The 26,222-nt window shown below is 48.4% G+C and overlaps 1 protein-coding gene across 1 annotated transcript in view; it reads right to left on the bottom strand.

Annotated features, from left to right (window-relative positions):
* CIR1 (corepressor interacting with RBPJ, CIR1) overlaps positions 1-26,222 on the bottom strand; it is a 224,195-nt gene that overhangs the window by 101,921 nt on the left and 96,052 nt on the right. The window contains exons 8-9 of the mRNA XM_063933433.1: positions 14,440-14,546; positions 3,587-3,681 (exon numbers count right to left, since the gene is read on the bottom strand). Coding sequence (XP_063789503.1) covers positions 3,587-3,681; positions 14,440-14,546 — 202 coding nt within the window. The remainder of the gene's footprint in view (positions 1-3,586; positions 3,682-14,439; positions 14,547-26,222) is intronic.

Below are 26,222 nucleotides of genomic sequence, written 5' to 3'. Positions count from 1 at the left end.
AAGAGTACGTCTTTATAGATAACAGCGTAGCGAATACACTTGAGAAGTTTTGGACGCCGTCTAGACCTTTTCACATGCAATACCCACTGTAATACTTGCCCTTGAATAAGTAACAAAAAGGCTTGGGGGGGGGGGGGGGAGGAAGGTTGGTGAGGGTGAAATTCAAAAGGATGGACCCCATTTGATACTGCTTTATCTTTGCAACCTAGAACTGCCTGTGAATTAAACTCTTACCACTTGAAAGGGCAGGGCATAGAGTTTCAATTAACTAATGCTAGATCACTGTCTCAGCAATAGCCCCTAGCCTCAGTCAATTACAAGATGGCAACCAACAAAATCACGGCAGCAGTGACTTCAGTGGAAAACAATACTAAAAGGCGTTTGGGACGGATTCAAGTATCGTCTCGGGGTTGTCCGTACAGCATGTGGGGGCCACATAGAGCATTTCTAAAATGGTTCGTAAAATCTGATAACTGATTAAACACTGTGTAACTTTTTGTGTAATTGTAACATGTACCATCGTGAAATACATTGCTTTGAAATTGGGTTCATCTTTTTGAAATACCCTGTATATCATGTCTTCTACAGGGAAATAAAGGTGAGGATCAAATAAAAATACTGAGATGCAACACACCATGGGGTAAATTTACTAAGATTCGCATTTTCCCGTTTGAGGTCAAAGTTCAATCACGAATGACATCGCAAGTGTAAATTTGCAACTTTTTGAATTTATTACGACTAATTTACTAAGCTGCCGTATTCTGCATTTTCGGTTTTTCCGATGTCGATGTCATTCGTTTTTTTAGGCAGTGTTTTACGTGAGTGACTTGTAAAACACTGCCGACTTTAATACAATGAATCTCGGCCGGATCTGAGAGATCCGTACTGGGCTTCATTGTGCACCTTGTAAAAAAAAAAAAAATGTTTAAACTTAATAAAAAAAAATTGCGTGGGGTCCCCCCTTTTAAGCCAAACCAGCCTCGGGCTCTTTGAGCCGGTCCTGGTTGCAAAAATATGGGGAAAAAAATTGACAGGGGTTCCCCCATATTTAAGCAACCAGCACGGGGCTCTGCGCCTGGTCCTGGTTCCAAAAATACGGGGGACAAAAAGCGTAGGGGTCCCCCGTATTTTTGAAACCAGCACCGGGCTCCACTAGCTGGACAGATAATGCCACAGCTGGGGGTCACTTTTATACAGCGCCCTGCGGTCGTGGCATTAAATACCCAACTAGTCACCCCTGGCCGGGGTACCCTGGAGGAGTGGGAACCCCTTAAATCAAGGGGTCCCCCCCCCCTCCAGCCACCCAAGGGCCAGGGGTGAAGCCCGAGGCTGTCCCCCCCATCCAAGGGCTGCGGATGGGGGGCTGATAGCCTTTGTTGAAAGTGTTGAATATTGTTTTTAGTAGCAGTACTACAAGTCCCAGCAAGCCTCCCCCGCAAGCTGGTACTTGGAGAACCACAAGTACCAGCATACGCGGAAAACCGGGCCCGCTGGTACCTGTAGTACTACTCCTAAAAAAATACCCCAATAAAGACATAAGACACACATCTTGAAAGTATAACTTTAATACATACATCCACACCACCATAAACACATACTTACCTTATGTTCACACGAGGGTCGGTCCTCTTCTCCATGTAGAATCCATGGTGTACCTGTTGAAAAAATTATACTCACAAAATCCAGGGTAGAAGGCTCTTCTGCTTGTAATCCACGTACTTGTCAAAATAAAAAAACGGACACCCGACCTCGAACTGAAAGGGGCCCCATGTTTTCACATGGGACCCCTTTCCCCGAATGCCAGAAACCCCCTCTGACTTATGTCTAAGAGGGTTTCTTCAGCCAATCAGGGAGCGCCACGTTGTGGCACCCTCCTGATCGGCTGTGTGCTCCTGTACTGTCTGACAGGCGGCACACGGCAGTGTTACAATGTAGCGCCTATACGCTCCATTGTAACCAATGGTGGGAACTTTGTTGTCAGCGGGTGACCGAAAGTAACCTCACAACGTGGCGCTCCCTGATTGGCTGAAGAAACCCTCTTAGACATAAGTCAGAGGGGGTTTCTGGCATTCGGGGAAAGGGGTCCCATGTGAAAACATGGGGCCCCTTTCAGTTCGAGGTCGGGTGTCCGTTTTTTTATTTTGACAAGTACGTGGATTACAAATGGATTACAAGCAGAAGAGCCTTCTACCCTGGATTTTGTGAGTATAATTTTTTCAACAGGTACACCATGGATTCTACATGGAGAAGAGGACCGACCCTCGTGTGAACATAAGGTAAGTATGTGTATATGGTGGTGTGGATGTATGTATTAAAGTTATACTTTCAAGGTGTGTGTCTTATGTCTTTATTGGGGTATTTTTTTAGTAGTAGTACTACAGGTACCAGCGGGCCCGGTTTTCCGCCACATGCTGGTACTTGTGGTTCTCCAAGTACCAGCTTGCGGGGGAGGCTTGCTGGGACTTGTAGTACTGCTACTAAAAACAATATTCAACACTTTCAACAAAGGCTATCAGCCCCCCATCCGCAGCCCTTGGATGGGTGGGGACAGCCTCGGGCTTCACCCCTGGCCCTTGGGTGGCTGGAGGGGGGGGGACCCCTTGATTTAAGGGGTTCCCACTCCTCCAGGGTACCCCGGCCAGGGGTGACTAGTTGGGTATTTAATGCCACGGCCGCAGGGCGCTGTATAAAAGTGACCCCCGGCTGTGGCATTATCTGTCCAGCTGGTGGAGCCCGGTGCTGGTTTCAAAAATACGGGGGACCCCTACGCTTTTTGCCCCCCGTATTTTTGGAACTAGGACCAGGCGCAGAGCCCGGTGCTGGTTGCTTAAATATGGGGGAACCCCTGTCAATTTTTTCCCCATATTTTTGCAACCAGGACCGGCTCAAAGAGCCCGAGGCTGGTTTAACTTAGGAGGGGGGACCCCACGCATTTTTTTTTTTAACAAATTCAAACATTTCCCACCACTTCCCACTGAAAAACATGCACGGATCTCATGGATCCGTGCATGCCTATCCAATCACGGTAAAAAAAAGCAGGTCTGTTTTTTTTTTAGCACTTTTTCACGATTTGTATTTCAGCACGGCAGTGTTTGGCTATTGTCGGCAGTGTTTGTGATTTGCACCTTTTAGTAAATTCCCGATTTCTACCAAATTGCAGGCGTATTTGACCGATGGTGTATTGATTCGTGATTTTTTCCTAGGACTTCCAAAATATTACGAATGCCCTCATCACTGCCGTGATTTTTGCTTAGTAAATTACCGAGATGACACTTTGAAGAAAAAACGGCATCTCGGTCAAAATCGGGAGCTTAGTAAATATACCCCCATGTGTTATAAAAGGGCATAAAGCCTTGAAAGCGTTGATTTTATCAGATTTTAGGCTCTAAAAGGCTTTTTTAAAAGCCAAAAACGGAAGTTACAGTATTTCTGCATACAAAAATGAAGAAATACTTTTCAGCAATATCAGATCTAACAAGCATGCTAGTGTCACAAGTACACTCTTGGCCGTAAAAGCTGGTGTCACACATACAATTCTGGCCGTGGAGCCATTTCAACATGAGCAAAGAGCCATTATTATACATACCTTAGAAGCTTTTGTTTTTGTTTTGTAGTCAAGGATTTTAAAAACTCCACTTCTGGATCATCCTCTTCTTCCTCTGCTTCGCTGACCACATATACCTGGAGAAAGGAGTTAGAGTAACGTGTAATAAACTCAAGAGACTCAAAGTGAGTATATTAATCTAACAGCACTGAAAGTGGTCAACTGAAAAAAAAAAAAAAAACAACGTTTCCGTTTACGCAAAGCTGTAACCGGCCACACAGTACCAAAGTTATTTTACAAAGAAAACTCTGCACAGCTCATGTCTAGTGACAATGGACCAAAATATGCAAATCCAAAATAATAGCAAGAAAGTTCAGTATCCAGATGTTTTAAAATGTGGACAACAATTAAGTGGAAGGTACATACATAGAACGTCAGCCGTGTGGTTGCAGGTGAAAGAGGAAGTGAGGATAATATGAGTATGTAGTCATGCCGAGCTCTAGAGCAGGGGTGGCCAACCAGTCAGAGACAAACAGCCCCAAAAATGTGTTAGGTACGTCAAAGAGCCGACATCGAGCCGAAGGCGCACATGCAAAAATGGGGTGTGGCCTTGTGCCTTCTAGGCCACGCCCCTGGTATAAAATACATTGAAAACGCCAGATCCACATAAAATATATTGAAAAATCCAGATTCACATAATACACTTCAGCTCCCCCATGTGTCACTCCAGCCAGCACCCTCCTGTCACTCCAGCTCAGCCAGCACCCTCCTGTCCCTCCAGCCAGCACCCTCCTGTCCCTCCAGCCAGCACCCTCCTGTCCCTCAGCACCCTCCTGTCCCTTCAGCCAGCATCCTCCTGTCCCTTCAGCCAGCACCCTCCTGTCTCTCCAGCCAGCACCCTCCCGTCCCTTCAGCCAGCACCCTCCCGTCCCTTCAGCCAGCACCCTCCCGTCCCTTCAGCCAGCACCCTCCCGTCCCTCCAGCCAGCACCCTCCCGTCCCTCTCCTGTGTCACTTCAGCCAGCACCCTCCTGTGTCACTTCAGCCAGCACCCTCCTGTGTCACTTCAGCCAGCACCCTCCTGTCCCTCCAGCCAGCACCCACCTGTCACTCAGCACCCTCCTGTCACTTCACCCAGCACCCTCCTGTCCCTTCAGCCAGCACCCTCCTGTCCCTCCAGCCAGCACCCTCCTGTCACTCAACACCCTCCTGTCCCTTCAGCCAGCACCCTCCTGTGTCACTTCAGCCAGCACCCTCCTGTCCCTTCAGCCAGCACCCTCCTGTGTCACTTCAGCCAGCACCCTCCTGTGTCACTTCAGCCAGCACCCTCCTGTGTCACTTCAGCCAGCACCCTGCCAGCACCCTCCTGTGTCACTTCAGCCAGCACCCTCCTGTGTCACTCCAGCCAGCACCCTCCTGTGTCACTCCAGCCAGCACCCTCCTGTGTCACTCCAGCCAGCACCCTCCTGTGTCACTCCAGCCAGCACCCTCCTGTGTCACTCCAGCCAGCACCCTCCTGTGTCACTCCAGCCAGCACCCTCCTGTGTCACTTCAGCCAGCACCCTCCTGTGTCACTTCAGCCAGCACCCTCCTGTGTCACTTCAGCCAGCACCCTCCTGTGTCATTTCAGCCAGCACCCTCCTGTGTCACTTCAGCCAGCACCCTCCTGTGTCACTCCAGCCAGCACCCTCCTGTGTCACTCCAGCCAGCACCCTCCTGTGTCACTCCAGCCAGCACCCTCCTGTGTCACTTCAGCCAGCACCCTCCTGTGTCACTTCAGCCAGCACCCTCCTGTGTCACTTCAGCCAGCACCCTCCTGTGTCACTTCAGCCAGCACCCTCCTGTCCCTCCAGCCAGCACCCTCCTGTCACTCAGCAACCTCCTGTCACTTCACCCAGCACCCTCCTGTCCCTCCAGCCAGCACCCTCCTGTCACTCAGCACCCTCCTGTCCCTTCAGCCAGCACCCTCCTGTGTCACTTCAGCCAGCACCCTCCTGTCCCTTCAGCCAGCACCCTCCTGTGTCACTTCAGCCAGCACCCTCCTGTGTCACTTCAGCCAGCACCCTCCTGTGTCACTTCAGCCAGCACCCTCCTGTGTCACTCCAGCCAGCACCCTCCTGTGTCACTCCAGCCAGCACCCTCCTGTGTCACTCCAGCCAGCACCCTCCTGTGTCACTTCAGCCAGCACCCTCCTGTGTCACTTCAGCCAGCACCCTCCTGTATCACTTCAGCCAGCACCCTCCTGTGTCACATCAGCCAGCACCCTCCTGTGTCACTTCAGCCAGCACCCTCCTGTGTCACTTCAGCCAGCACCCTCCTGTGTCACTCCAGCCAGCACCCTCCTGTATCACTTCAGCCAGCACCCTCCTGTGTCACTTCAGCCAGCACCCTCCTGTGTCACTTCAGCCAGCACCCTCCTGTGTCACTTCAGCCAGCACCCTCCTGTGTCACTCCAGCCAGCACCCTCCTGTGTCACTCCAGCCAGCACCCTCCTGTGTCACTCCAGCCAGCACCCTCCTGTGTCACTCCAGCCAGCACCCTCCTGTGTCACTTCAGCCAGCACCCTCCTGTGCCACTTCAGCCAGCACCCTCCTGTGTCACTTCAGCCAGCACCCTCCTGTGTCACTTCAGCCAGCACCCTCCAGTGTCACTTCAGCCAGCACCCTCCTGTGTCACTCCAGCCAGCACCCTCCTGTGTCACTCCAGCCAGCACCCTCCTGTGTCACTCCAGCCAGCACCCTCCTGTGTCACTTCAGCCAGCACCCTCCTGTGTCACTTCAGCCAGCACCCTCCTGTCCCTTCAGCCAGCACCCTCCTGTGTCACTTCAGCCAGCACCCTCCTGTGTCACTTCAGCCAGCACCCTCCTGTGTCACTCCAGCCAGCACCCTCCTGTGTCACTCCAGCCAGCACCCTCCTGTGTCACTCCAGCCAGCACCCTCCTGTGTCACTCCAGCCAGCACCCTCCTGTGTCACTCCAGCCAGCACCCTCCTGTGTCACTTCAGCCAGCACCCTCCTGTGTCACTTCAGCCAGCACCCTCCTGTGTCACTTCAGCCAGCACCCTCCTGTGTCACTTCAGCCAGCACCCTCCTGTGTCACTTCAGCCAGCACCCTCCTGTGTCACTTCAGCCAGCACCCTCCTGTGTCACTTCAGCCAGCACCCTCCTGTGTCACTTCAGCCAGCACCCTCCTGTGTCACTTCAGCCAGCACCCTCCTGTCCCTCCAGCCAGCACCCTCCTGTCACTCAGCACCCTCCTGTCCCTTCAGCCAGCACCCTCCTGTCCCTCCAGCCAGCACCCACCTGTCACTCAGCACCCTCCTGTCCCTTCAGCCAGCACCCTCCTGTGTCACTTCAGCCAGCACCCTCCTGTCACTTCAGCCAGCACCCTCCTGTGTCACTTCAGCCAGCACCCTCCTGTGTCACTTCAGCCAGCACCCTCCTGTGTCACTTCAGCCAGCACCCTCCTGTGTCACTCCAGCCAGCACCCTCCTGTGTCACTCCAGCCAGCACCCTCCTGTGTCACTCCAGCCAGCACCCTCCTGTGTCACTCCAGCCAGCACCCTCCTGTGTCACTCCAGCCAGCACCCTCCTGTGTCACTTCAGCCAGCACCCTCCTGTGTCACTTCAGCCAGCACCCTCCTGTGTCACTTCAGCCAGCACCCTCCTGTGTCACTTCAGCCAGCACCCTCCTGTGTCACTTCAGCCAGCACCCTCCTGTGTCACTTCAGCCAGCACCCTCCTGTGTCACTCCAGCCAGCACCCTCCTGTGTCACTCCAGCCAGCACCCTCCTGTGTCACTCCAGCCAGCACCCTCCTGTGTCACTCCAGCCAGCACCCTCCTGTGTCACTCCAGCCAGCACCCTCCTGTGTCACTCCAGCCAGCACCCTCCTGTGTCACTCCAGCCAGCACCCTCCTGTGTCACTCCAGCCAGCACCCTCCTGTGTCACTTCAGCCAGCACCCTCCTGTGTCACTTCAGCCAGCACCCTCCTGTGTCACTTCAGCCAGCACCCTCCTGTGTCACTTCAGCCAGCACCCTCCTGTGTCACTCCAGCCAGCACCCTCCTGTGTCACTCCAGCCAGCACCCTCCTGTGTCACTCCAGCCAGCACCCTCCTGTGTCACTTCAGCCAGCACCCTCCTGTGTCACTTCAGCCAGCACCCTCCTGTGTCACTTCAGCCAGCACCCTCCTGTGTCACTTCAGCCAGCACCCTCCTGTGTCACTTCAGCCAGCACCCTCCTGTGTCACTTCAGCCAGCACCCTCCTGTGTCACTTCAGCCAGCACCCTCCTGTGTCACTTCAGCCAGCACCCTCCTGTGTCACTTCAGCCAGCACCCTCCTGTGTCACTTCAGCCAGCACCCTCCTGTGTCATTTCAGCCAGCACCCTCCTGTGTCACTTCAGCCAGCACCCTCCTGTGTCACTTCAGCCAGCACCCTCCTGTCCCTCCAGCCAGCACCCACCTGTCACTCAGCACCCTCCTGTCACTTCACCCAGCACCCTCCTGTCCCTTCAGCCAGCACCCTCCTGTCCCTCCAGCCAGCACCCTCCTGTCACTCAACACCCTCCTGTCCCTTCAGCCAGCACCCTCCTGTGTCACTTCAGCCAGCACCCTCCTGTCCCTTCAGCCAGCACCCTCCTGTGTCACTTCAGCCAGCACCCTCCTGTGTCACTTCAGCCAGCACCCTCCTGTGTCACTTCAGCCAGCACCCTGCCAGCACCCTCCTGTGTCACTTCAGCCAGCACCCTCCTGTGTCACTCCAGCCAGCACCCTCCTGTGTCACTCCAGCCAGCACCCTCCTGTGTCACTCCAGCCAGCACCCTCCTGTGTCACTCCAGCCAGCACCCTCCTGTGTCACTCCAGCCAGCACCCTCCTGTGTCACTCCAGCCAGCACCCTCCTGTGTCACTCCAGCCAGCACCCTCCTGTGTCACTCCAGCCAGCACCCTCCTGTGTCACTCCAGCGAGCACCCTCCTGTGTCACTCCAGCCAGCACCCTCCTGTGTCACTTCAGCCAGCACCCTCCTGTGTCACTTCAGCCAGCACCCTCCTGTGTCACTTCAGCCAGCACCCTCCTGTGTCACTTCAGCCAGCACCCTCCTGTGTCACTTCAGCCAGCACCCTCCTGTGTCACTTCAGCCAGCACCCTCCTGTGTCACTTCAGCCAGCACCCTCCTGTGTCACTTCAGCCAGCACCCTCCTGTCACTTCAGCCAGCACCCTCCTGTCACTTCAGCCAGCACCCTCCTGTGTCACTTCAGCCAGCACCCTCCTGTGTCACTTCAGCCAGCACCCTCCTGTGTCATTTCAGCCAGCACCCTCCTGTGTCACTTCAGCCAGCACCCTCCTGTGTCACTTCAGCCAGCACCCTCCTGTCCCTCCAGCCAGCACCCACCTGTCACTCAGCACCCTCCTGTCACTTCACCCAGCACCCTCCTGTCCCTTCAGCCAGCACCCTCCTGTCCCTCCAGCCAGCACCCTCCTGTCACTCAACACCCTCCTGTCCCTTCAGCCAGCACCCTCCTGTGTCACTTCAGCCAGCACCCTCCTGTCCCTTCAGCCAGCACCCTCCTGTGTCACTTCAGCCAGCACCCTCCTGTGTCACTTCAGCCAGCACCCTCCTGTGTCACTTCAGCCAGCACCCTGCCAGCACCCTCCTGTGTCACTTCAGCCAGCACCCTCCTGTGTCACTCCAGCCAGCACCCTCCTGTGTCACTCCAGCCAGCACCCTCCTGTGTCACTCCAGCCAGCACCCTCCTGTGTCACTCCAGCCAGCACCCTCTTGTGTCACTCCAGCCAGCACCCTCCTGTGTCACTCCAGCCAGCACCCTCCTGTGTCACTCCAGCCAGCACCCTCCTGTGTCACTCCAGCCAGCACCCTCCTGTGTCACTCCAGCCAGCACCCTCCTGTGTCACTTCAGCCAGCACCCTCCTGTGTCACTCCAGCCAGCACCCTCCTGTGTCACTCCAGCCAGCACCCTCCTGTGTCACTTCAGCCAGCACCCTCCTGTGTCACTCCAGCCAGCACCCTCCTGTGTCACTCCAGCCAGCACCCTCCTGTGTCACTCCAGCCAGCACCCTCCTGTGTCACTCCAGCCAGCACCCTCCTGTGTCACTCCAGCCAGCACCCTCCTGTGTCACTCCAGCCAGCACCCTCCTGTGTCACTCCAGCCAGCACCCTCCTGTGTCACTCCAGCCAGCACCCTCCTGTGTCACTCCAGCGAGCACCCTCCTGTGTCACTCCAGCCAGCACCCTCCTGTGTCACTTCAGCCAGCACCCTCCTGTGTCACTTCAGCCAGCACCCTCCTGTGTCACTTCAGCCAGCACCCTCCTGTGTCACTTCAGCCAGCACCCTCCTGTGTCACTTCAGCCAGCACCCTCCTGTGTCACTTCAGCCAGCACCCTCCTGTGTCACTTCAGCCAGCACCCTCCTGTGTCACTTCAGCCAGCACCCTCCTGTCACTTCAGCCAGCACCCTCCTGTCACTTCAGCCAGCACCCTCCTGTGTCACTTCAGCCAGCACCCTCCTGTGTCACTTCAGCCAGCACCCTCCTGTGTCATTTCAGCCAGCACCCTCCTGTGTCACTTCAGCCAGCACCCTCCTGTGTCACTTCAGCCAGCACCCTCCTGTCCCTCCAGCCAGCACCCACCTGTCACTCAGCACCCTCCTGTCACTTCACCCAGCACCCTCCTGTCCCTTCAGCCAGCACCCTCCTGTCCCTCCAGCCAGCACCCTCCTGTCACTCAACACCCTCCTGTCCCTTCAGCCAGCACCCTCCTGTGTCACTTCAGCCAGCACCCTCCTGTCCCTTCAGCCAGCACCCTCCTGTGTCACTTCAGCCAGCACCCTCCTGTGTCACTTCAGCCAGCACCCTCCTGTGTCACTTCAGCCAGCACCCTGCCAGCACCCTCCTGTGTCACTTCAGCCAGCACCCTCCTGTGTCACTCCAGCCAGCACCCTCCTGTGTCACTCCAGCCAGCACCCTCCTGTGTCACTCCAGCCAGCACCCTCCTGTGTCACTCCAGCCAGCACCCTCTTGTGTCACTCCAGCCAGCACCCTCCTGTGTCACTCCAGCCAGCACCCTCCTGTGTCACTCCAGCCAGCACCCTCCTGTGTCACTCCAGCCAGCACCCTCCTGTGTCACTCCAGCCAGCACCCTCCTGTGTCACTTCAGCCAGCACCCTCCTGTGTCACTCCAGCCAGCACCCTCCTGTGTCACTTCAGCCAGCACCCTCCTGTGTCACTTCAGCCAGCACCCTCCTGTGTCACTTCAGCCAGCACCCTCCTGTGTCACTCCAGCCAGCACCCTCCTGTGTCACTCCAGCCAGCACCCTCCTGTGTCACTCCAGCCAGCACCCTCCTGTGTCACTCCAGCCAGCACCCTCCTGTGTCACTTCAGCCAGCACCCTCCTGTGTCACTTCAGCCAGCACCCTCCTGTGTCACTTCAGCCAGCACCCTCCTGTGTCACTTCAGCCAGCACCCTCCTGTGTCACTTCAGCCAGCACCCTCCTGTGTCACTCCAGCCAGCACCCTCCTGTGTCACTTCAGCCAGCACCCTCCTGTGTCACTTCAGCCAGCACCCTCCTGTGTCACTTCAGCTTCCCCCAAATCATGCCACTGCAGCAGCCCCTTATGTGTCCTCTGTTTGCTGGTGGGTGTCTCGTCTCTAGCATCTGACTCCCTCAGTTCTAAGTCCCCGTAATGCTGCTGCGTGTTTTTCTGGAGAGCAGTGGTTACCGGATCTGTTGTGGACATATGAATTTGTGTGTTAGGAGCCACATTTGAAGAAAGAAAGAGCCACAGGTTGGCCACTGCTGCTCTAGAGAAACGGCAGTGCATGTAGGCCTATACAGTCGGACTTGTAAGCAATGGAATCAGTGTCTTCTACCATGATAGCTGTAATGACTAATTCATCTTTCATGTCTTCACCTTCTGTCTTTTCCACTCCGTTAGCTGCACAGAAATGCCAGTCACCACTTTATCAGTGACTGATAATGATGCTGCCATACAGCAGTCACATTCCCCACCAACAGCTACGATGGCTATTCCTCCACCTTATGAATCAAGCTTTCCCCACAGCTTTTAGACTGTAAGCTTATTTGGGCAGTGTCATCTGTTTCATCCATTTTTGGTCATTTCATATGATTTATTTGCATGAAGAGCCCCGCCCCCCGCCCTGCTCACTCTAACTTGTTGGCACACTGACACCTGGCGTACAGACCCCCTGTCACTTACTGTACGGTTCCATACGGATTTGCTATGAGATAAAGGAATCAAGCTGGACTAGTTAAAGGGCCAAAGCCACAGGTACTAACAGCATAAACCTCTCACTACCTACCAGTAGGTTAGTGTTCATCCCAGCAACCTGGAGCACATATTTTAACTTTGAAGGCCAAAATTTTAGACGTGATATATAACTACGTGATGTAGATATTATCCCGGCAGTTGCCGCTGGGATCACGACCGCCGGTCACCCGATCCCAACCAATCACTACAGCTACTGACTAAAATTGCCCTTAAAAATTCAAATATGCCCTTCCTCACTGAGTAGGTGCTAGAATGAACACTACAGTAGGTGTTGTGAGTAACAGCTGTTCTACGAGCCACCTCTGAGCAAGCAACATCACCATTATTAAAGATCCCAGGAGACACCTAAACCTCCTATGTTCCTATGAGAGAAAGAGCCGGCACACTAATCCCTCTGCTCCCTGTCCTATCTTGACCCCAAACCTGAACCAAAACAAATGGTCAGGAAGAGCTAGCCCTAATAACCAGCAAAGAGATGCAGCAGCAGTGATAAAAGCCCCCCAGATGCAAGCAGCTACAGGAGACGGAATTATGGTGATTCCAACCATGCTACAGCTTAAAACGTTACACCGGCCCACCGGCCACTTGCTGTCTAAGTTCCATATCAAACAAGCAGCACCAAAAGGATGTGGCCAGTAGTGAAACCTCAAACCATTTATAAAAAAAAAAAAAAAAACTCCAAGTGGGAACGCCAGACCTTCCTGTCACACAAAGCTACCATGGCTGACAACTTAAGTAAACCCATAATAATTCTGTATGTGTTTTTCCAGGATAGACGAGAGAACAAGATTGTTCCTTGTTTATAAGTCCAGCTGTTAGTAGGAAGTCTGTGTCTCTATCATCAACTATAAAAGCAATACTGTACAATGCACAAACAATGTAGCATGCAGGTAGACAAAGACCAGTGAAAAGAAAAAAGGATATAAGACATGAATATAATAGAAACTGTACCAAGATGAAATAGCCCCCATCCCTTACAAACTGGCCTAATGTGTTTCAGTTTGTATCCACACAGTGCTTTGTCTGGATTCTAAAGCTCTTGACAAATCCATCACTAAAAGTGCCTGTGAAAGAGATTGCTCCGAGAGAAAGCTTTACGGAGTGGCCATCAGGCAGTGCTGGCATTACACTTAGGTGTGTTGTTGCTGTGGAGATATCTGCCTCTTATTATGAATATTCAATTACAGCAATCTGTGTGTGCCAGGATACAAGTCTAATGCACCCAGTTCTTATCCCAGCGCTATCAAGTCAACGTGGAGTGCTGCCATCCATGATTGTGTCCATCTAGAACTAAATTCCTCTCTATTCTTCTTTTTCAAAGGCTCTCGGCGGTTTAGCCAGCAGGTAGCACAGACCAAACAATGTGGTATGGGGATGATGGCTGTTACTCAGGTTCACCGTCTGCAGCCTTGGTCTGAGAGGGGGAGCTGTACAATTTATGCAAAATCCCAATGAAATGAAAAAAAAAATAATAGAATAAAAAATTACACAAAAACAAATAAAAAATAAATTAATTATACTAACATATATATATATATACACATGCAAAAAAGAATAAGGTGATTTTAAGCGACCAATGGTGTCTTATAATTTGGAGGAGACTCAGATAAAAATAGTAAAAATTTAATAGACTGTAATTAGCACCAACATAAAAATAAATAAAAGCAATGGCCCTAAACAAGGAGCCAGCAATCAGTAAGAAATCAATGGAACTAGATAAAAGATGTAAAAAAATGCATACGTTGGTATACAATTAATAGTTCAAACTATGGACTGGACTTCATCAAGACCCCTTGATGAAGTCCAGAGAGGACGAAACGCGTTGGGTGTTATGATATAAACCATCTCAAAAAGCTAAGAATCTTATCTATACTATTTTTATGCTGATCTTATTTCCAATTTTATACTGTTAGGAATTTTTTTCTTCTGTCTTTTATTAGTTTGAACTATTAATTGTATACCAACGTATGCATTTTTTTACATCTTTTATCTAGTTCCATTGATTTCTTACTGATTGCTGGCTCCTTGTTTAGGGCCATTGCTTTTATTTATTTTTATGTTGGTGCTAATTACAGTACATTAAATTTTTACTATTTTTATCTGAGTCTCCTCCAAATTATAAGACACCATTGGTCGCTTAAAATCACCTTATTCTTTTTTGCTTTTACACTGTACATGAAGCACTTTACCAACGCTTCTCTCTTTAAGGTGTAGCTGATGCCCAAATATATTAAAGGGAGTGTCTGAATAAGGAGACCATTTGATCACTCATAATATCCTGGTCTGCATTCTAGTATAATTCGGTATCGCGGTTAAGCGCCGACAAGCCTTCCCCTATCACAATATATAAAATAAAAAATATTGCAAAAATTGTATTGCTTTTCCTTTGAAACTTCTGCTATAAAGAGGATGGAAATAAATAAATAATAAAATGTTATCACAAGCAATTTTAATGGTCTCTCGCTCACTACCCTATGGATATGCATATTGCCGAGTGCAAAGTGGCAATTTGCAGGCAATCCCATGTAAATGTATAGATATTTTCAGCTTACTGATAAAGAATAAAGGAATGAGGAGATCATTACCTGCGATGGATCATTTACGGTCAGCTTTCTTCCCAGCACACTTTGTTTCAGCGCAAACCCACTGTTTCTCATCTCCGCCATTAACTCTGAGGGGTGCATTGATGGCCCTGGGAAGAGGAATTTTGGTTTCAATGAATCATTGATATCTCGCTACCTGTATTCTAACTCCGCTGTAGGAATGCGTTTGAAGCTTTGTTAAGTGAAATCACAGCTAAATTCAACTCAATAATCTTCTGCTGGGAAAAGCATCGGATATGATTTTCCAAAATAGCGGCCAGGAGATTCGGAATACAAAATAATTGCATTTGTGTTTAAGTGAGGAGCCAGATTCCCCTCTTATGTAACTTACTATTACTGTGTAGAACGTGCCCAGTGTATTGTCGGGTAGGGTATTTCTCATTACAGGAGAAAGCGGCAAAGGATCCTGGTGTTACCTAGATTAAGCTGAGAAGTTCTCGCTGCCCATCACAAAGCAAGCATCCAAGATAAATATGCGACACTAGCTGACAGCTAGAAACTTTCATGTTCACAGCGCACTACAGCGGTGCAGAATTGCTCACACTTATAATTTAGCCACTTTGCATAATCATTATTCCACTCAGAAAGCTGGCAGCGACAGCTTGCTTCTTTTTTGCGGAGACGTAAATCTGTGCCACACAAAAACGGGCATTAAATTCTCATTTCATACTTATTATTCCTGCAGAAATGAATATTATGAATGGACAGGAAACATTTTCTACTGACTGAAATAACTCCATTAAGTTTAAAAGACATGGGCTCTGGCAGCTTGGTTTCGGTATTGGACTGGAGGAATTGTAAAAAAAAGGAACGTGAGATACCTGCGCAGATAGAGGCCTCTGACTAGTGCACTAATAAGGCAGTCAGTCAGTCTCTACATGGATCACAGAGCTTTTTAGCCAGTCACTATTTTTTTTTAGACATGGCACCATAATTAGCATTACTCTATGAAGACTTAAATGCTTTATCGTTTCTCCTGAAAACTAAAGAATGCCATTTATCATTTAAGATTTGGCAAATGCTTACAGTACCATTTGACCCATAGGTGGACATGGTCAACGAGTTTTTTGGAATTTGTTTGCATTTTTTCATTCTTTACTTTCCACGTGGACTAAAACTGGGGAGAGAGCCACACTATTTGGGGATTCATGTGCTAAAACCTGCAAATGGAACCCCCCCCCCCCCCCAAAAGTCAACCTTTTATACCATAACCGTGCCAGAGACGCAGGTCAGGAAGCTTCACATTAATGTACCTTGTAATGCCTTTAGAATATCTGACTAAAAATAGCCACACATCTTTATCTCTAACCTTACCGATGGCAAAAAAAAATAAAAAAAATTAACAACCAGGGTTGTGGGGTCAGAGACCATTTTGGGCAGAGTCGGTAGAAATGTACCAACTCCAGTTTCTAAATTACAACTTATGTCAGAGATTGCATTAACACATGTAAAGGCGTCATTGCCCATTTCCTCCGGAACTCCTCTAGCCGGCTTATTATCTTGCATACCTATTATAATTACCAGTAGCGGTTCCAGAGGTGGGGCTGCAGTGCAGTCCAAAATTCACACCAACTGCCAGTGAGTCTCGTTTGGCAATGTTAGAGGCGGCAGTTGGTGTGGCTCCCCTATTTGAATTTTGGACTGGGCTGTAGCCCCACCTCTGGAGCCGCCACTGGTAATTACCCAGAGCTGCACCATCACCTGCATTCACACCCTACACTGACAATTACCAGTTACTACATTGCGATATAATTTACCCATCCTGCTGTCATAGTTTACATGTAGTCTTCTACTACCTCATAACTATTTGAACCTTAAAGAAATACAGTACAAGTTGCCATTTATAAAGGAGTCAGAGGACAGTGGTAAAATAGACAGGTCGGAGTCAAAGGTTTGGTGTATCAATTTCACAGCCCAGTTACCAACAAACTCAGGAATCCAATTATATGACGCTCTATAAACAATGGCAATCGCTATCATTTGTAGTTTTGCTTGGCCTTGACTGTCTAACACGCACTCCATAATTGAACATTTAAAAATGTTGAACACTCATGTTTGAGGGGATAAACCCATAAATAAATAGAAAGGTGCAAGGAGGACACCGATCTTTGGTAAGGCACACCTAAGATTACAACACATTTAACAGAAGTCTGTGGTAACATCATGTACACTTCATCTCCAAAGGTATGTGGACACTACTTCTAAATAGTGTGTTTGGCCATTTCAGCCACAGCTAACAGGTTCATAAAATCAATGCAATCTCAATAGTGAAACATAAGCAGTAGTGTGGGTCGTACTCCATAGCTTCAGTGTGGAACAGTCACAGGATGCCACCTTTCCAAGTAGTCAGTTTGTGTCCTGCTAGGTCAGTCTTTGATAGCTGTCAGTGCTGTTATTGCGAAGGGGACAACTTGGCTGCAAAGCTTACACACGCAGGCTCACAGAGGAGGACTGCTGTATGGTAATGCGCCTGTCTATAGAATCAATGGACAGCACAAGATCTGTTCATCAGGAGCTTCATGGGTTGGGTTTGTGTAGTCACACACAAGCCACAGGTCACCATTCCCAATGCCAAAAGTCAGCACCACTATTGAACTCTGAAGCAATTTAACACATTATCTGTAGTGACGAATCACACTTCACCATCTTGCAGCCTGGAGAACCAAACTGGATTTGGTGGATGCCAGGAGAACGCTTCCTGACCCAATTCAATCTGCCAACTGAAGAGGCTAGTGGAGGAAGAATTAGGTTTTTCATGCTTTCATAGAGCTCCATTCAAATCAAAATGGTTTGCCAACTTTGTTGTGGAAGAATTGAGTAGTCTGCACTGAGCTCTTATCTCATCCCCTATGAACACCTTTGAGATCATTTGGAACACTGGCTGCGAGGTAGGCCTGATTACCCAAAGCCAATGCCTGACCTCTCTCGTGCTCCTGCGGTTGAAGGAGTGCGAATCCCTGCAGCCATGATCCAAAATCTACAATAAAGTCTTTCAAGAAGATCAGAGGTTGCTATATCAGCAAAGGGGAATGGCTATTCCATATTTTGGAACAAGATGTTCAACAAGCACAATCGGGGGTGAAGTTGAGTCTCCACCTGCTTTTGGTCTTGTAATGCACCTAATGAGAAGATATGAATCAAAAAAATCGCAAAAGGCGCAATATTTCTAATCAGTGACACACCCAAATGTTGCTGTGAACGTATTTTATTAACATGCAGAAAGTCTGCAGAAAATGGCTGTACCCATATGTTTTAGCAGAAAACTGCCTTCCGCCACGTTTACTATACTATAGATTTGGCATTTTTCAATACATTTATGTCTTGACTATTGAATGATTATAAAGCATACGTTAATGGATGAAAATGCAAAAATATATACAGAAATAGAAATTGAGAAAGGGCTGCGCAATAACTACCAAATGTGTCTCTAAAATAAATCACAATTGAATATATATACAAGTTGAAAAAAGTAATTAAAGTTATATAGCAATTGACATCCTAGCAAAAAGAAAATTCAACAGAGTGACACTGGGGTGAGTATCCAGCTAGTCAGGCCAATTTTTTTAAAGGGCGATCATTTACAAAGGCAAAACCATATGACCACTTCACAGAACGGTTTACAGTGTCAGGCTCCTCAAGCAGATTTCCGCCATTGTTTCTGGTCTTGCCCTCTTCTACGTCAATCTGGCTTAGGAAATTCTCCCTAGACCAATTAGTCAACTATAACCCATTCACTGCAGAATGGGCTATATTCAGGAAGATACCTACCACACAAAGAACTGATAAAGGATGAGGAAAGCTATTGTTGCCAATTACTGCTGCTGCCCGAAAAGTAATCTTACAAAATTGGATTTCGCCTTCTCCGCCTTCTTTGCTGATGTTTCAAAGTAATTTGTTCCATGTTCTTAACAATGACTTTATAGAACCTTCCCTGAATAAAGGAGCGCTTAACCCAGAGATTTTTCGATTCATAGGAAAGCTATGTTTCAACTCTACCTAGGGAACTTCAACGTAGAGTTGAAGATGCTCTAAAGAACACCATGTGGTATGAATGGAGAATCTTGGGAGATCTTCGCTTCAGTGAACAACAGGAGTTCTGAATTGAATCCTCCTTTTTGGCCTTGAGTTTTCAGGGATAGGGTTTTGTTGCCCTGTGCAGCTCACTCCGCCGCAATTTTTTTTCTTTTCTTTCGCCTGCATTGGCTCATCGGCATTTATACAGATAGCAATACTGTTACGGATACAACAAATGTCTTCACATGACCATTGGTTGTACTAATTCCTTTCTTACAGTGATTTGTAAAAGGTTTACTTTAGGTGGAGAAACAGTAGTGAATATCTACTCATGTGGGGTCACTCTTCCTCTGTTAGGATACAAGAAACTGTTTGGATGTTTGCCTACTGCCATACACATGTAACCTCTTTCGTGCACACTGAATTTTGTATCGTTGATACTTGTTGTGCTTTAAAACAATAAAAACATTTATTTGAAGAAAAAAAAGAAAAGAAAAAAGAAAAACCCTTTTAAATTATTGCCCAATCAAAACAATGGACATAATTGCCAATTTATGCAAGCTGTATTACACTTACCCCACAGTGTCCAGAAGCGGTCTTGTATAGTTCAACTGAACAGTCTCAGATGTGAGAGTAATGGGCCCTACACACTTAGCGATTACACTGAAAGATATGAACGATCTCATTCATTAATGAATGAGATATCGTTCATATCTTTCAGTGTGTATGCACCAACAATGAACGATGCGTGCCCCCACGCTTGTTCATTGTTGGTGCCGGCTCGTTTATACAGGCAAGCCAATATGGACAATCTCGTCCATATTAGCATGCAGGGCTATGGGGTCGGGTGGAGTGAAGAAACTCCACCCATCGCTGGGGCGTCCGTCGGGCACCTCACCCTGCAACCGGCAGGTGTGTAGGGCCCATAAGACTACGGACCTGATCCTGAGGTGGGAGTAAAGCAAAAATGAGCAAGTCACTTTGGGAGGGAAGTGTCCAAACTCAAAACTAAATTGCGGTGTTAAAATAAAGCTGCCCAGTATTTGTAGGCTGCATGCAACAGAAGCCAGTATGTAGCCCGCATGCATAATATAATTTATTATTTTAATTATATACATACACATAGAGATATATATAGAGATATATATATGGTAAGGTGATGGGTGGCACTCCAAAGGATTTTCTATGAATAAAACAGCTCACCAGGCCGATTAGCGTGTCAACGTTTCAGGTGTCTTTATTCACACCTTTCGTCAGGATACAAAATGTATAAAACAGACATACCTTATATAACACCACACACGTGAGACACGCCTCGTGCCCTCCGCTTCCGGCCCTCTGCGCTGACGTCATCCTCCACTGCTACGTGGAGGGTGAGAAAGGTGGTTGTCATACCAACAGTAGTAAACGGAGCTGAAGACGCGCTGCGTCCAGCTCCTGTAAGCAGTTCAAACCCCGCCTCATGGGCGGAGGTAGTAGTCATAGCTACCACTCTGACACACCACAACACAAACGCCGGGGAGCCGGAGCACAGAGCCCGAGGCAACCTTGTGCAGGAACAGAAGGGGAAAAAAAGCCGCTGAACGCGGCGACCATTAACCCATAAAGAACTGGGGATATTAGATGACTTAACATCCATTCCCAAATCCTTCAATATAACCAGTGTAGAAACCCACACCAACATAAAAGCCAGATGGAATAGAAAAGGATAGTAATCAGGCTAACAATTACTCCATAAAAGCAGTAAGCCTACTCCAATCACAAAGCCTCACTGGGTTCCAAACAATTATATTAGGGTTGCAGTGGGTGCCATTAGGGTAACTAATAAAAATACATTAGAGAAAAAAGTAGAAAAAATATATATAGATTCCTAAAAATGGTAAAGATTTACTATCAACAGTAGCACCCAAATCAGGTATATTGGGTTCATAAAAGTCCAAAAAACATGCCCACATATTACATGGGCTCAGTATGCGGTAAATCCATAACTACAACCTAATGAATTTAAGAGGAATGACCCTGATGGCAAACACTGACAAAAAGACATGCAGAAGGCAAAGGAGAAAAAGTTAGAAGCGGAATATCATAGAAAGCAAGAGAGGGAGAGGTTTTCATTTAGTCCAAATGGAGCAACCGTATTGAACTCGAATATCCAATGCGCCTCCAGCTGAAGTAGTTTCTTATTCCGATCCCCTCCTCTAGGTAACGGGGGAACATGGTCGATTAGTTTATACCGTAGGGCAGCCATTGTATGTCGCGCTTCCCTAAAATGTCTTGCGACAGGCTGTTCGATCTCTTTTCCTTCCAGGGATTGTCTTATGGCCGACCTATGTTGCGCTGCCCGTTCTCTAAAGGTACAGGAGGTCTTGCCAATATAGGCAAGCCCACAGGGGCATTTAATGATATAAATCACGTATTTGGACGTGCAGGTTAAAACATGTTTTATAGGGAACTTTTTTCCTGAGTGTGGATGTAGCACAACCGGACCCACTTCCAAATATATATATATATATATCTCCACACACAGACCTATCTATCTATCTACACACACACACACACACCCCCACACACCCACACACACACACAGATAGGAAGGATAGACAGGATATGATAGACAGCTAGAAAGTATAGATAGATAGATAGATAGATAAATAGATAGATAGATAGATAGAGAGGCTAGATACACAGATAATTAGGATAGATAGACAGACAGACAGATATAGACAGATAGATAGACAGCTAGATAGGATAGATAGATCGATAGACAGCTAGATAAGATAGATAGATCGATAGACAGCTAGATAAGATAGATAGATCGATAGACAGCTAGATAAGATAGATAGATCGATAGACAGCTAGATAAGATAGATAGATCGATAGACAGCTAGATAAGATAGATAGATCGATAGACAGCTAGATAAGATAGATGGATAGGATAGGATAGGATAGGATAGATAGATAGATAGATAGATAGATAGATAGATAGATAGATAGATAGATAGGATAGATAGATAGGATAGATAGATAGGATAGATAGATAGGATAGATAGATAGGATAGATAGATAGATATCTGTGGCTGCTTTTCAATGATAAATTGCCCTTATACAGATACAGGTTGAGTATCCCATATCCAAATATTCCGAAATACGGAATTTTTTGAGTAAGAGTGAGATAGTGAAACCTTTGTTTTCTGATGGCTCAATGTACACAAACTTTGTTTAATACACAAAAGTATCAAAAATATTGTATTAAATGACCTTCAGGCTGTGTGTATAAGGTGTATATGAAACATACATGATTTGTGTGAATGTACACACACTTTGTTTAATGCACAAAGTTATAAAACATATTGTCTGGAATTACCTTCAGGCTGTGTGTATTAGGTGTATATGAAACATAATAAGATTTTAAACCTACCGGTAAATCTTTTTCTCGTAGTCCGTAGAGGATGCTGGGACTCCGTAAGGACCATTGGGATAGACGGGCTCCGCAGGAGACATGGGCACTCCAAGAAAGACTTTAGATGGGTGTGCACTGGCTCCTCCCTCTATGCCCCTCCTCCAGACCTCAGTTAGATAAACTGTGCCCAGAGGAGACGGACAGTACGAGGAAAGGATTTTTGTTAATCCAAGGGCAAGATTCATACCAGCCACACCAAGCACACCGTATAACTTGTGATATACTAACCAGTTAACAGTATGAAAACAACATAGCATCAGTCCAAGACAGATGAAAACTATAACATAACCCTTATGTAAGCAAAACTATATACAAGTCTTGCAGAAGAAGTCCGCACTTGGGACGGGCGCCCAGCATCCTCTACGGACTACGAGAAAAAGATTTACCCCTCGGGCAGCCGCTCTATCCATATGGAAAACCAGATAGGGGCTTTTATGTGATAAAGCCGCTAATTCCGAAACTCGCCTAGCCGAAGCCAAGGCTAACAACATGACCACCTTCCAAGTGAGATATTTCAACTCCACTGTTCTAAGTGGTTCAAACCAATGTGACTTAAGGAAACTTAACACCACGTTAAGGTCCCAAGGCGCCACCGGAGGTACAAAAGGAGGCTGAATATGCAGTGCTCCCTTCACAAAAGTCTGTACTTCAGGTAAAGAGGCCAATTCCTTTTGAAAGAAAATGGATAAGGCCGAAATCTGAACTTTAATGGAGCCTAATTTTAGGCCCAAATTCACTCCAGTTTGTAGGAAGTGAAGAAAACGGCCTAGATGGAATTCTTCCGTAGGAGCATTCCTGGCCTCACACCAAGAAACATATTTTCGCCATATTCGGTGATAATGTTTAGATGTCACGTCCTTCCTAGCCTTTATTAGCGTAGGAAAGACCTCATCCGGAATACCTTTTTCCGCTAGGATCCGGCGTTCAACCGCCATGCCGTCAAACGCAGCTGCGGTAAGTCTTGGAACAGACAGGGACCCTGTTGCAACAGGTCCTGTCTTAGAGGAAGAGGCCACGGATCTTCTGTGAGCATTTCCTGCAGATCCAGATACCAGGTCCTTCGTGGCCAATCCGGAACAATGAGTATTGTTCTCACTCCTCTTTTTCTTATTATTCTCAACACCTTGGGTATGAGAGGAAGAGGAGGAAATACATAGACCGACTGGAACACCCACGGTGTCACTAGGGCATCCACAGCTACCGCCTGAGGATCTCTTGACCAGGCGCAATACCTTTGTAGCTTTTTGTTGAGACGGGGCGCCATCATGTCTATTTGGGGCAGTCCCCACCGACTTGCAATCTGTGCTAAGACTTCCTGATGAAGTCCCCACTCTCCCGGACGCAGGTCGTGTCTGCTGAGGAAGTCTGCTTCCCAGTTGTCCACTCCCGGAATGAACACTGCTGACAGTGCGCTTACATGATTCTCCGCCCAGCGAAGAATTCTGGTGGCTTCCGCCATCGCCACTCTGCTCCTTGTGCCGCCCTGGCGGTTTACATGAGCTACTGCGGTGACGTTGTCTGACTGGATCAGAACTGGTCGGTCGCGAAGTAAGGTCTCCACTTGACGTAGGGCATTGTATATGGCCCTTAGTTCCAGGATGTTGATGTGAAGACAAGTCTTTTGACTTGACCAAAGGCCTGGAAATTTCTTCCCTGTGTGACTGGTCCCCAACCTCGGAGGCTCGCGTCCGTGGTCACCAGGATCCAATCCTGAATGCCGAACCTGCGGCCCTCTAGAAGGTGAGCACTCTGCAGCCACCACAGGAGAGATACCCTGGCCCTGGGGGACAGGGTGATCCGCTGATGCATTTGCAGATGTGACCCGGACCATTTGTCCAATAGGTCCCATTGGAAAGTCCTTGCATGGAACCTGCCGAAGGGAATGGCTTCGTACGTCGCCACCATTTTTCCCAGGACTTGAGTGCAATGATGTACTGACACTTGTTTTGGCTTCAACAGGTTCTTGACTAGAGTCATGAGTTCCTGCGCTTTTTCTATCGGAAGAAAAACCCTTTTCTGGTCTGTGTCCAGAATCATGCCCAAGAAGGGCAGACGAGTCGTAGGATTCAGCTGCGACTTTGGAATATTGAGAATCCAGCCATGTCGCTGTAACACCTTCAGTGAAAGTGATACGCTGTTCAGCAACTTCTCCCGTGATCTCGCTTTTATGAGGAGATAGTCCAAGTACAAGATAATTGTGACACCCTGCTTGCGCAGGAGCACCATCATTTCCGCCATTACCTTGGTGAAAATTCTCGGGGCCGTGGAAAGCCCAAACGGCAACGTCTGAAATTGGTAATGACAATCCTGTACCGCAAATCTGAGGTACGCCTGATGAGGAGGATATATGGGAACATGCAGGTATGCATCCTTTATGTCCAGAGATACCATAAAATCCCCCCCTTCCAGGCTGGCGATGACCGCTCTGAGCGATTCCATTTTGAATTTGAACCGTTTTAAGTAAAGGTTCAGGGATTTTAAATTCAAAATGGGTCTGACCGAACCGTCCGGTTTTGGGACCACAAACAGAGTTGAGTAGTACCCCTTACCTCTTTGAAGCAGGGGAACCTCGACCACCACTTGTTGAAGACACAATTTATGAATCGCATGTAACACTATCTCCCTTTCCAGGGGAGAAGTCGGTAGCGCCGATTTGAAAAACCGGCGAGGAGGCACCTCTTCGAATTCCAGCTTGTATCCCTGGGAAACAATTTCTATTGCCCAGGGATCCACCTGTGAGTGAACCCAGATGTGGCTGATAAGTCGAAGACGTGCCCCCACTGGAGCAGACTCCCTCAGGGGAGCCCCAGCGTCATGCGGTGGATTTTGCAGAGGCCGGGGAGGACTTCTGTTCCTGGGAACTAGCTGTGTTGTGCAGCTTTTTCCCTCTGCCCTTACCTCTGGCAAGAAAGGACGATCCACATACTCTTTTGCTTTTATTTGAACAAAAGGACTGCATTTGATAATGAGGCACTTTCTTAGATTGTGAGGGAATATAAGGCAAAAAAGTTCATATGCCTCTTTGAGTCGGCATCACCTGTCCACTGTCTGGTCCATAAGACTCGCCTAGCAGAAATAGACATAGCGTTTATTCTGGAACCCAGTAAACTAATGTCTCTTTGAGCATCCCTCATATATAAGACAGCATCTTTTATATACCCTAGGGTCATTAAAATGGTATCCTTATCAAGGGTCTCAATATCCGCTGATAAGGAATCTGTCCATGCTGCTACAGCACTACAAACCCAGGCCGACGCTATTGCCGGTCTGAGTAACGTACCAAAATGTGTGTAAATGGACTTCAAGGTAACCTCCTGCTTGCGGTCAGCAGGATCCTTGAGGGTAGCCGTATCTTGGGATGGGAGCGCTATCTTTTTTGATAAGCGTGTCAAAGCCTTGTCTACCCTAGGGGAGGATTTCCACCGTATTCTGTCCTTTGGCGGGAAAGGACACGCAATAAGAATCCTTTTGGGAATCTGCAGTTTTTTGTCTGGAGTTTCCCACGCTTTTTCGCATAATTCGTTCAGCTCATGTGAGGAGGGAAAGGTGACCTCAGGTTTCTTTCCCTTATACATGTGTACCCTCGTGTCAGGGACAGGGGGTTCCTCAGTGATATGCAAAACATCTTTTATTGCAACAATCATATATCGAATACATTTAGCCACTTTTGGATGTAATTTTGCATCATTGTAGTCGACACTGGAGTCTGAATCCGTGTCGGTATCTGTGTCTACTATTTGGGATAGTGGGCGCTTCTGAGACCCCGAAGGTCCCGGCGACATTGGGACAGACATGGGTTGACTCCCTGACTGTACTCTAGCTTCAGCTTTGTCTAATCTTTTGTGCAATAAATTAACATTAGCACTTAAAACATTCCACATATCCATCCAGTCAGGTGTCGGCACTGCCGACGGAGACCTTACATTCATACACTCCCCCTCCTCCTTAGGTGAGCCTTCAACCTCAGACATGTCGACACACGCGTACCGACACACCACACACACACAGGGAAGCTCTTTTCTGAAGACCGGTTCCCCACCAGGCCCTTTGGAGAGACAGAGAGAGAGTATGCCAGCACACACCCCAGCGCTATATGACCCAGGAAAAAACACAGAATGTTTACCCAGTAGCGCTTTTCAAGTATGTATATGCGCCAATTATATGCCCCCACTCTACTTTAAAACCCTCTTTCACCGTGGTATCAAGCAGGGGAGAGTCCGGGGAGCTTCCTCTCAGAAGTGCTGTGGAGAAAAATGGCGCTGGTGAGTGCTGAGGGAGAAGCCCCGCCCCC

The sequence above is a fragment of the Pseudophryne corroboree genome, chromosome 7 (assembly GCF_028390025.1).
Source record: "Pseudophryne corroboree isolate aPseCor3 chromosome 7, aPseCor3.hap2, whole genome shotgun sequence".
Lineage (NCBI taxonomy): Eukaryota > Metazoa > Chordata > Amphibia > Anura > Myobatrachidae > Pseudophryne > Pseudophryne corroboree.
The sequence above is the reverse complement of the archived record's forward strand: the minus strand, read 5'-3'. Positions and strand labels throughout refer to the sequence as shown.